This window comes from Malaclemys terrapin, chromosome 14, assembly GCF_027887155.1.
Source record: "Malaclemys terrapin pileata isolate rMalTer1 chromosome 14, rMalTer1.hap1, whole genome shotgun sequence".
Taxonomy (NCBI): domain Eukaryota; kingdom Metazoa; phylum Chordata; order Testudines; family Emydidae; genus Malaclemys; species Malaclemys terrapin.
In genome coordinates, this window is record NC_071518.1 from 35,445,490 (window position 1) to 35,457,804 (window position 12,315).

General features: G+C 45.7%; 1 protein-coding gene across 2 annotated transcripts in view; it reads left to right on the top strand.

Moving 5' to 3' along the window:
- GNAO1 (G protein subunit alpha o1) overlaps positions 1-12,315 on the top strand; it is a 315,387-nt gene that overhangs the window by 268,415 nt on the left and 34,657 nt on the right. Inside the window, exon 8 of one of the 2 annotated variants that reach the window (XM_054048942.1) lies at positions 1,147-2,133. The exons of the other annotated variant lie outside the window; for it this stretch is intronic. Within the exon in view, the coding sequence (XP_053904917.1) occupies positions 1,147-1,334 (188 nt within the window). The 3' untranslated portion in view covers positions 1,335-2,133. Of the gene's footprint in view, positions 1-1,146; positions 2,134-12,315 lie in introns of those variants that run through there. 2 annotated transcript variants of the gene reach the window in all.

Below are 12,315 nucleotides of genomic sequence, written 5' to 3' on the forward strand. Positions count from 1 at the left end.
ATTCTATATGCATCCGAAGAAGTGGGCTGTAGTCCACGAAAGCTTATGCTCTAATAAATTTGTTAGTCTCTAAGGTGCCACAAGTACTCCTGTTCTTCTTTTTGCGGATACAGACTAACACGGCTGTTACTCTGAAACAGTTCAGGACAAGAAATCAAGACTATTGTATCCAAGTTCACGTCCAAGTGGAAATGTACATCCAAATAATGTAATTATCTAACATAGAATCTGGCCAGCAAAAGAATGAAAAAATAACGTTTATTATTTTCTGCACACTCCTGCTTCTAGTTAAAACAAAATCTGTAGAAGCAAATAATAGGCTTTTGTCACAGACATTTGGCTAGGGAAGAGGTGTAAACCCTTGTGATTTATTTGACACAATCTTAGCTCTATTTCCGCAAGCAGATGTCACTGCAGTGATGATGAACAATTTCTGGAACTGATTGAAAAATGGGAAATTTGGGGGTGAAAATTCATCCACTTTTTCATTGACATTTTAAACGTGAATGACATTTTTTCCCACAGAAATTTTGAATTCTTTTGACCAGCTATAGAGAAGGTAAAAAAAAAAAATGGGCTGAATTTTTCATGAACATTTTTGCAAACAATTCATCCTGGCTTTGAAATTGGAAACGTTGATTAAAAATGTTGTCAAAAAAATCAAAATTTGGAAAACATTGGCCAGCTCGAATCGCGTCCACTTTTCTGGACAATCACTGCCCTTTGGCAAGATTATACAGAATTCCTTCTGCTTCCCTCTTTAAAATGACTTCAATGCTCATTGCCCTCAACCTCTATGCCACCCACTATCCTGTCCATTTTACTTTCATGGACGATCGTACAAGGTACCAGTAATCCAGAAAGAAAATGTCATTGGGATCACACAGTGGAATGGTGTCACAGTCAGGAAAGCATCTGCTCCCATGCTAATTTTACATCAGTGTAACCCTGTTATCTTCAGTGTTGCAAGTGAGAGGAGGGTCAGACCCATAGATTGTTGCTTAGGGTACCCAGAAAGAACTAGCTATGTTAGAACAATGATACAATGCTACTAAATTCCCATTGCCTTCAATTGAAGCAGATTCGGGCCCGATGTTTGGGACTGTTTTAAAGCGTGCTTTCCTTTCTTCTTGGCTTCTCTCATAGGCTCTAACTCTTTCACCGAAGCCGTGTCCTACATCCAATCTCAGTACGAGAGCAAGAACAAGTCCCCCAACAAAGAGATCTACACGCACATCACCTGTGCCACTGACACCAACAACATCCAGTTTGTCTTTGATGCTGTTACGGATGTCATCATCGCCAACAACCTGCGTGGATGCGGACTCTACTAAACCCCTCTCGCTGCTCTCCCCACGCTCTCCAGGAAACGCTCTCCCATTCAGGTGGAAGGGTTGCTCCATTTTTTTTCTCCAAAAGATGAAGATGAAGAAATTACATAAATCCCCCCCTCCACCCCCCCCAGAACCTTTGCAGAAAATTCTGCTTTCCCCAGGTCTCTCTCCCTCCCCTCCCCACCCCTTTTTTTTAATCCCCTCTATGTCTCTTTCCATGATTCAGTTTTAGGATTGGCAGCCAGTGTTCATGATACTGTAGTGCGGACTAATAGAGCCACTAAAAATGTATTTCAACTACCAAAAAAGGCTCATTTTAAAAAAGAAAAGTCAATTTTTCAAAACCTTAAAAATATTTGGCATCAAAGTAGCAGTTTCTTTGTAAACTTGAGGGATATTTTTAATTCTCATTATTTTTCTTTCATTGTTTTTGGAAGCTCCAGATGCACAGTATTGACTTTGGAGGCACATTCTGGCTCCAATTTCTATCCCAAAGCTGAAAAGATCAGGTTAGGTGGAGTTCTGAAATTTTGCTGAGACGGGGAAGGGCAAAAGTTTGAACGGTTAAAACAGACCGACTGAGAATTGCTGGTGTCTTTTACTAAGAAAGACACAGTAACAGAAGCTACTAAGCATTGTCTAAAGGCCTTCGTTGCCAATAACAGTTTTACCTCACGCTTTCAAAATTAATGTTGAAAATATTTCTCTAGCATGTTTTCAATAACCCATTTGTTACGCTAAGTCTAACCTTGTTCTCTTTGCTTGATAGTACAGAGCTACTGTACTGTAAGTGGGCAGTTTCTGGGCATTCGTGTTAACAACACTCATGGAATGAGACATTAGTGGCAAGAATTGTCCTGCACAAAGGTTTTGAGTAGTGTACATTTCCTAGTCTAGCTAAAGGAGTACGGATGTGGATGGAGTCATTCCTCAGAAGGGAGAGAGAGAGTGTGGGTGTCGGACTGGCAGGCATCAAGGGGCACTTTAAAGGTCCCTCAGAGGTGACCAAGGCGCAAGAGACATTGGGATCAATTTCCGCCTGCATCCGAGCTCTGTTAAATGCAGGGTTCTCTAGGAGCTAGTTAAGATTTCCTGATGCAGTGCCAGCCTGGCCCAAACTTATGCCATTGGCCTAAGGGCCCTGAGGGGTTTTAGGCCAGCAGAAGATTAGCATGGAGAAGGCATGCCCCACCATGCCCTCTCCCCTCTCCTATGTGGGTGCAGGGGAAGGTGGCTGGCAAAGGACCCATCTGTGCCAGGTTTGCATTAGCAGGAAGTTTCCCTTCTCAAAGGGACATTTCTAAATGAAATCCGTCCACTTTGCCCTACATGAGCAGTACAAAGTGTACAGAGCAGACCAGAGACTGTGGCCCACAACCAGAAGTAAGCATCCCATCTCTGGCCCCATAGGGGGTTGGGGGGATGCCATAATTCAGTCTCTTTTGGGACACCAGGTTTTCTAAGGCTAGGCATGAGTACGTGTGTGTGTGCGTGGTGGGGGGCGGAAATCAGCCTGCTTTGTGCGTTGAGCGCGTGTGTGTGTGTGTGTGTGTGTGTGTGCGCGCGCGCGCAATGCAGGAGAACCCATATTTTACAAAGGTCTCGGGGGCCACCCAGAATCTTCAGAAAGTTTCACAAAAGCAAATTTCTGATTTCTAGAGGATTTTGAACTCAGGACCAGATACCAGCTTTGGCAAACACAAATGTAGCTATTAAGTGTTCAGAAAATCAGAGTTTACCTGCTTATGTTCACACGCACGCAAACATTCCCTTTGTATTTAACAGCAAACATTCACCTATAGCTGTGGTGGAGATTTACGGCAAAGTTTTCAAAAGCACCTAAGTGACTTAGGGGCCTATGTCCCATTTTCAAAAGTAACTTAGGGCCAGATTTTTAAAGATACTGATAGGCTTCTAGAAGGATTTTCATCCCACTTCATTGGGAGTTAAGCACGTACATGCTTTTGAAAATCACACTAAGCACCTAGCTGCATCTTTAGGTGCCTAAATGCCTTTAAAATTAGGGTCCTAAATACTTAGCTTCTTCAGCAATACCAGAAACATGCAGTTCACTTGTGCTGTTGCTTACCAATGTCCCCAGGAAAAGCAATACTAGATTTTTGTGGAACATCTTTCAATTTTCCTTAATGATAGGCCTTGAATTAGAAAAATAATTTACAGCTGCTTGTGGGGTACCTAGCAGTTCCTCAGAAAAGCATTCTTTATTGCTTTTCCCAGTTGGCTAGTGGACACCTCACTTTGATTGGTTCTTTCAGTTTAAGTGGTGAGGGGTCAAATATTCACACCCCATGGAGTGGGACAACAAAGACTGATGTGATATTAGAATGCTGTAACTGCTGGTAGCTGTCAGGACTGAAATTGGTGATGGGCCAAAGGAGGTCATTTCGGATGCGGGGGTGTTCAGATCCCAGGATTGAGTTTAGTCCATAGTAGAGATAACGGCCAACCACAACGTTTGGATATGGATCCAAATTGTCCCACAGATCGGTAGTGTTCAGCTCTGGGATTCTGTGTGGGGCTCATGTCACACACCTCTATACATGGATGTGCACAGGTGCATGCAGCCATTTTTAAAGATCCCTTTTCAGTGTCATGTTTTAACCACATAGATGATGCTATGGGTTGTTGATACACTAATGCAATTTTCTTAGGGAAATGGGGGTAGGAAGGGAATGTGAGAGCAGGGGAGGATGGAGAGAAGGAGAGGCAGGGGGCAAGGGTGAAAGGTGTGGAGAAGACAGGCTTGCAGGAGTGGAGGGGAAGGGAAGGGCACTGGTGATGATCAGGAGAACAAAGACTGGGGCCACTGAGGGGAAAGCAGATGAGGGGGGTAATATGTCAACAGCTTGTTGGAGTTGCCGGGATGCTGCAGTGCAGGGGGGTCTGTTGAAGTTGTACAGCTGAGGTGATGGCCGTGGCTTGAGGCCTCTGGAGGGGAAGGTTTCAAGCTCTGCCCCAGAAGGCCTTCTGGAGGCCCTAGTGGTGGCTCTGTGAGGAGGGCACCTGCTGGGTCCCACTGCTCTTAGGCCAGGCACACGGGCTCACGGGAGCGAGCAGGGAGGACCATGCTGACCCTTAACTCTTTACTATATTTTACATGTGTACCCATAGGCCTGCCCATGAGCCTCATCTATGTGACCCGTCCTGGAAGTCTCTGGCCTGGGTTACGGTCTAGCGCGATCACACTGGTCTTCATACAGAGAGAGCTGACGATCAGCTGAACAGGATACTATCAAAATATTTTTCACGTTTTTTTAAATGTTCTTTTTCCTCTCCATTTATACCAGTGTTTCTCAAACTGGGGTTGCCGCTTGTGTAGGAAAAGCCCCTGGCGGGCCGGGCCGGTTTGTTTACCTGCCCCATCCGCAGGTCCGGCCGATCGCGGCTCCCACTGGCCCCGGTTCGCTGCTCCGGGCCAATGGGAGCTACTGGAAGCGGCACGGGCCGAGGAACTTACTGGCCGCCGCTTCCAGCAGCTCCCATTGGAGCAGCGATCTGCGGCCAGTGGGAGCCGTGATCAGCCGGACCTGCGGACGGGGCAGGTAAACAAACCAGCCCGGCCTGCCAGGGGCTTTCCCTGGCCCCAGTTTGAGAAACCCTGATTTATACTAACTACAAAGGGCCAAACTCTTTCCTTAAATAGCAAGAACCAGATCAAACCCGTACTACTTCACAAGCTCTAAACGCCAGGTTCTCTACCAGACCCAAGCACGCCCTGCCTTCGAAGACAGTCATAATATAGTATGGTTACAGCTACACACCACCATGTTTAGCGCTATATAAATGCCACAGCAGGGAGACACATATGAATGCGAAGAGGCTTGGGAGATCTAGCATTCTTTCTGTGGGTCCTGGCACGAATGTTGTACTCGTATCTTGTGTGGCCTGAGATTTCCCTGGGGCACTCTGGAGTATCTCCAACACTGATAAGACCTGGATTTTCATACAACTTGTGTCCCCAAACCCAGAAAAGATAATGCCAGACCTGACTGACCTGCACAACAGAGCAAGTAGGGTACTGTTTGGGTTCAGGATGTAGGAGTCAGTGAAAGAAACAAGTATGGCAGGAGGGGACAGTCGGGGAGGAAGGAGCTGGCGTTAGGAACAGAAACGTAAGGTCGGGAGAAAGGAGACGGATCTGGTTGAGGTGGCAGGAAGGCGGGGATGAGGAGAAGAGTGATACTGGGAGGGCTGGAGAAGATTCACAATCTGGGAAGATTTAGATCTTCCAGGTGAACAAAAAAGCGCGCATAGGATATCGGTGTGACTAAAACCGCACCAATAGTTTATCCTGATAGTGTCCTCCGGCTGCATTAAGTTACCAGGGCATCACCTTCTTATAAAAGCAGGATAGCAGTTACCCTATACCATTAGATCAGAGCTTACACTAGTATAAAGCTGTATAAATGATAATCAAATAGTGCTAAATTGTTAAATAATATCTGTCATTTTATAGGCAAGCCTCACGGCCTGCAGGGCAGGTATCTGCCATAGCAGCGGGAGCAGTTCCATTGTACTGTAGGGTTGTCCTGGCTCATCTCTGCCGAAGGGGAATAGCCTTCTTTCTCCCCACTCTGTAACACCAACGTTCAGCCTGGAACTCAAAATAGCTCCCCAGGGGACAGCTTCATGAAGAGTCAGCCAGTGCGTTTAGTATTCCTGTGCCAACCTTGGAACCTCAGTTGCAGGAATCATGGAGTAGATCCTTGTGTAAGTCTTTGCAGGATCGGGGCCTAACGTATCCCTGTGAAATCCATGGCAGTAGAGTTAAGCAAGTGGGTGCAGGTTCAGGGCCATAGTGGGCAATGTGAAAAACAGATCAACTACAGGGAAGCTTCATAGAGTTTAGAGCCAGAAGGGACCCCGTTAAGACCGCCAAAACAAATGGGCCATGCTGGCTTCTTGGCTGTATGCCACTGATTTCAGTGAGGTTGTACAAGGGAAAATTAAAATTTGGCAGCAGCTACAGATAAAATGAAAGCTAACTAATGAGCTCAATTCCTTGCCTTCCTGTTCAAGACGACATACAATGGGAATCTGGGGGCCCCTCTTCCAGTGGAAGGCTTTTGGGGGCCAGGAAGCAGGAATTTTCCTACACCCACCCCCAACTCCTCCATCCCCTCTCAGTGGTCAACTAATTACATGCAGTGTTGCCAATTTAGTCATTTTCCAATGCCCCCCTTCCCCCCGGGGATAAATTCAATCACCCTTTCTAATTTCAATTCTTGAGGAAAGTACTGCCAGGAAATAAGTCTGCATGGTCCAAAAAGACCACCACCGCTCTCTGGTTTTCAGAGGTGATTTGGCAGATGAGGATGGCAGGGATTTGCCCTTGGACAAATTAATTTGTACCGATTTCTAAAATCTGGGCCAAAAATCTGAATATGACATTCAGTACATAGTGCTACGCACTTGTGCTGATGACTAATGTGAAGGAGATGCCTATAATTTAAAGAACAGAGCTATGAAATAACGTCCATTTACCTAAAAATGTATAGATAGCTACTGGGGCATACACACACATGCCTATATATAAAACTATTTAGCACAAAGTGAAATGCCAAACATACATAGCATAGAACACCAAAGACTTTATCTCATTACAGCTGGCAAGAAAAGCATTAGACTTCATTGAAGTTTAACAGAATCAGCTACTCAGTAGCACATACAATTTGGGGCCTTTTTATTTTTCATTGTTGGGGTACAGTATTATCCTGTTTAATAAGTACAGTAATGAATCTGTGTTCTTATTCAAGATGGCTCTGAGGCACAGGGCCTAATTCTCCACTGCCCTGCACCTTGTGTAGCCAATTACACCTGTGCAGTGTGAGTGTCAGTTGTGGCCAATCTGATTGATAGCATTTTGCGCTGCTGTAAATGACATTGTGACATGCAGGGCAATGGAGTGTCAGGCCATGGAATTCTTATCTGGAATTAGATCCAGATCCAAACCTCTACAAAGATTGAGGGGTTTTCACATACAGTGTTCTGGATCAGACTAATCTCTCCTGTAGTTTTTTTTTACAGTGTAGCAAATGATGTGCGTGTCATGTAATCAGCATGGATTGATCTCCAGGGGCTGAATCCTGACTCAGAATTCATTCAGGCAAAATTTCCAATGAACTTCATGGGGGATTTTGCTTGAGAAAGTTGTCAATAAAGACTGCCGGATTTGGCCCTGGTTAATACAGGAGTCTGTAATGAACACTATATTCAAAAGGATTTTTAAAAGAGATTTAAAACCAGAGCAAATTGGGGGAGAAAAAAAATACACCACCCAACAGCCTACCTCAAGAAACAATTGACTCAATATGGTCCCATTTCAGTCTCTCCCATATTTGTACCTATGCATTTCTGCTTTGCATACACACATGGATGAATGCATACACAATATGAAAATTTGCATACTTGTATGGCTGGAGACCTAATTAGTCACATGCAGGTGTATCCAGTGGTAAGCTGGAGCCGGTTCGCAGGAATTTAAATTTAGAAGCCCTTTTAGAACCGGTTGTTCCACGCAGGACAACTGGTTCTAAAAGGGCTTTTAAATTTAACAACTGGTAAAGCTCTAGCTCCCCGGCCCCAGCTCACCTCTGCTTCCTCGGCTCCTCCCCTGAACGCTCTGACCCCCTTCTCCTCCCCCTCCCCTGCTTCCCGCGAATCAGATGTTCGCAAAATAAGCTGGGGCAGGGAGGCGCGAGGAGGGCTCCAGGGAGACGCGGCCCAGCCCAGTCCTGCCCCGGCGGAGAGACTTCAGCCCAGCCTCCAGCGCGGTAAGGGGGCAGGGAGCGGGTATTGGAAGAGGGCAGAGTTCGGAGGGGGGTGGATAGGGGTCGGGGCGGTCAGAGGGCAGGGGGGATTGAATGGGGGCAAGGATCCTGGGGGGGCAGTCAGGAAGGAGCAGGGGTTGGATGGGGTAGTGGGGGGAAGTCAGGGGACGGGGTTCCGGGGGCAGTCAGGGGACAGAGAGAAGGGGTGGTTGGCTGGGGCAGGGGTCCCATCAGGAATGAGAGGAGGGGTTGGCTGGGGCAGCAGGGGGCATTCAGGGGACAGGGAAGGGGGGTGGATGGGGCAAGGGTCCTGGGGGGGGGGCATCAAGGAACATGGGGGATTGGATGGGGCAGGAGTCCTGGAGGGCAGGGGGGGCCACGACTCCCTCGTGGGGTGAGGAGGAGGGAACCGGTTGTTAATTTTTTGGCAGCTCATCACTGGGTGTATCAAATCTCATTTTGTACCCACCAATCAGATCGTTTGTACCCAAAGGAGGCTCACTATTAAGCTTGCACAAATGCACTGTGAAAATTACCCCCAAGCTGGGTACTTCCCACAGCTGTGCTAACAAAGATGGATCTGATGGGGAAGACAGCAAGGGAAGGGAGAATTAATTTAATACACAGTGCCTTAAAGGGAGTCAGTCTCCTTTGGGCATCTGATCCCCTTCAAAACCACCTCAGAGCCAGCCAGGAAGCATCTTTCATGGTTTCTATGTTGACTGGATATCAGATCCTTTTTAGCCAGGCATGTTTTCTTAGACTTTTCTTCCCTTTTTATAGAATTGCTGATACTATATGGGGTTTCCAGTGTAAAATACATCAGGGTGAAGTAAATCATTGGATTTAAGTTAACTTGGACTAAACTATTATAAACACGATAGCTTCCTAAGTGTCATAATAATGCATTTAAAACACAAACATGGTAGAGTCCAAGTAGGTTGAGCTCAGGAATGGGAGCTCTGCGTTCTGTTCCCACAGCTCCCCCTGTATCTCTGGACTCTGATCACTTAACCTGCCTGCCTCAGCCTCTCCAATTTAAATTGGCTCTAATCCTTATCTGCCTTATCTGCATAGTTGTGAGGCTTCACTAATAAATGTTTGCATAGCACTTGGAAGATGAAAGGACTAAATACTATTATGATTTCTACTTGATGGTCTTATACAGACTTTGTCTCCAAAATCTGTCCCAGGGCATTACTCATCAATAGACTCGGTCATTCCTCCCAATTCTTTTCTGGGGCGTTTGCCTTGAGCAGTCAACCTTTTGCCCAATGCTTATTCTTTTTCTTACGCAACGGTTAAAATTGCAGGAACAATGTATAACTAAAATAGTGAGATACAGTCCCCACCCTTACCAAAACCCTCTTGGCGCACAATAAGGCAGTCCTTGCACTACGGCTGCATCCTTCTGCCTTCAAATCCCTTACAGTCCCCAGAGTTATTTTTATTTCTCTCTCTCTCTCTCTCTCTCACACACACACACACACAGTGTAACATGTATTTTACATTGGTACTTGACATCACAACAAAATTATGCTGGGGGGCGGGGAGGGATGCCATGACATCTAATAACTAGTGAAAATCAGCTAAATGTATACCTCCCTGCTCTTGGATGCTAGTATGGAAAATTGCCACAGATGTTTTTTTATTCTGCTAGTGTATTTTGAAAGCTCTATATGTTTTGAATGACAAGTCCCCAGCACCATATCACTAACCCCTGTGAAGATGCCACAAGGCAGGAGTCGCATTAGCAATCTTGGAATGGGCTCTCAGCATCAGCAAAAAACTATCTGAGGCCCTTGCCTTGCCATGCCTTCAGTACAGGGTTCAATTCCTCCTCCGGGGTGAGTCAGCATCGATCCACTGAAATCAATAGAGCGATGCTGATTTATGCCCACGTTCTATATACAGCTGCGTGTGCAGTTAAATGTCATGGCTTTGTAGCACATAGTTATTACGTAGTTCTGCCTTGAGTGCAGGGGACTAGACGACCTATTGAGGTTCCTTCCAGTCCTACACTACTATGATTCTATGATACCTTTCTCCGTAAAAATGCAACGGTCTATGTACTTGGATTAAAGCCATCGTGGTTTCATTATATACAAAAGAACACTATGTTCGAGCGAGGATTTGAATGTAGACACACAAATACTTACTTACTTGCTACTTGTGGCACCCTTACTCACAATGCGTAGTAACTTATTACGCACACAATCCCATTGATTTCAGTGGCACTACTCATGTAGTAAGGTACTATTCACCATGGGTAAAGATGGCACAGTTGGGGCCTCGGATAGTAGGAGTAGTAATAAAACGGCACTGGAAATGTACATACTAGATATTAATAAACATTTTAACAGGCAGAAGTCACACCTCAGTACAGCTTGAGGAGCCTAATCTAGAATCAAAGAAAGGTAAAAGATCTGTTGGGTAATCTAACCCTTCCACCTGCCAACGCAGGATTGTTCCCTACAATTTCTGCTCTAGAGCTTTGTCCAATCAGCTGGTCCGTCTTCCACCACCTCCCTTGGAGAAACTGGTCCACCATCAAACTGGTCTCTCTGTTTGAATATTGGGCAAACTTCTAAATCTTCCTTTGCCTTGTTTTGTCCCATCCCTCTTTGGACCAGCTCATGCCATAGCTATATTTAGAGCTAGCAGAGAAGGAGAGAGATGTAGACACAAAGGGAACAGATAGAAACACAGCTGTCTGCTGTGCTCCCTTTATTTATTTTCCAGCAAAACTGAATCTAACACGAAAGTGAGGTTTTGCACTGAGCAGTGCTCAAACATTTAAAGAGACAGGACATCCCAACAGTAGGCTGCCTTCTTTTGCATGTAGGCTTTCCCATTTGTTTGTCTGGGACTCACCTCACAGGCTACCCGGCATTTGTACACAAAGCCAAATTAAGCCTTATTGTGCCTCTGACTTCAGTGGAGCTGTGTCCACTTATACGACAGCTGAATTTTGCCCAAGTCATATTACAAAGCTGTTCCATGACAGTGGAGAGTGGCCAGTATAGGGATGAGATGGAGGGCTGTGCTGTATGGTCAATCGTTACAGTTTTGTTTTACAGGACACAAATACCCACGTAATAACTCAATAATTACGTACTGGCCACATGCTGCGTAATTACAAGCCAAGTTCTAAGGGAGTAATTATTTGGTTGTTGTCTTCAAAATTACTATTATTATGGGATTTAACCTGAAAATTACATTCTGTATTACAGAGACTAAGTAGAACAACTTCGTGGCTAATACACACACTTTACTTAATTAAACCTGTAATTACATAGTAGTTACACTTTCCTGCAAAGTTACAAGGAAGTGACATGTAAGCTCTCTCTTCCTGTTGCCATTGCAGTCTGTGGCAAAACTCCTCATTTACTTCCCCTAATTTTGCATTAGTTTAACTATTGATGTTTGAAATGGTTTCAACAGACATCTTCATCATCACACGTACTCTACAAAGGACGATTGCACCAGCCAGAGTGACCATGAATGATGGCATTGCACCAGGCATTGTGTAGTGAAGTTCCCAGATCTGGCGCAATTCTGTGAATCCAAGAACCTCTGGGGCAGCCCCATGGGCGGCGCCAGGTAGGGTCAGGGAATGCAACCATTTGTGCATTGATAGACAGTTTGAGAGCATGATGTTGTCAGGATGGACAGAAACACCTGCCACCATGGCCAAAGAGCATGCAACGCCGCTTTTGAATATACTGAGTGATAGAAGGAAGGCCAGATCTCTGCAAGATTAGGACATTAACACAAAGGGTACGTCTATACTTACCTCCGGGTCCGGCGGTAAGCAATTGATCTTCTGGGATCGATTTATTGCGTCTTGTCTAGACGCGATAAATCGATCCCGGAAGTGCTCGCCATCGACACCGGTACTCCTGCTCCGTGAGAGGAGTAGGCGCAGTCGACGGGGGAGCCTGCCTGCCGCATGTGGACCCGCGGTAAGTTCGAACTAAGATACTTCGACTTCAGCTACGTGAATAACGTAGCTGAAGTTACGTATCTTAGTTCGAAGTGGGGGATTAGTGTGGACCAGCCCAAAGTCACACCACTTTATGCTCAGGATTTGGCACTGATGGTGCAGATGGAATGCTGCTAGCTGCTCCAAGTCTGCCTGTGAGACTCGTGACAGACTTATTGCTGATTTATATCAGTGTAAATGGGAG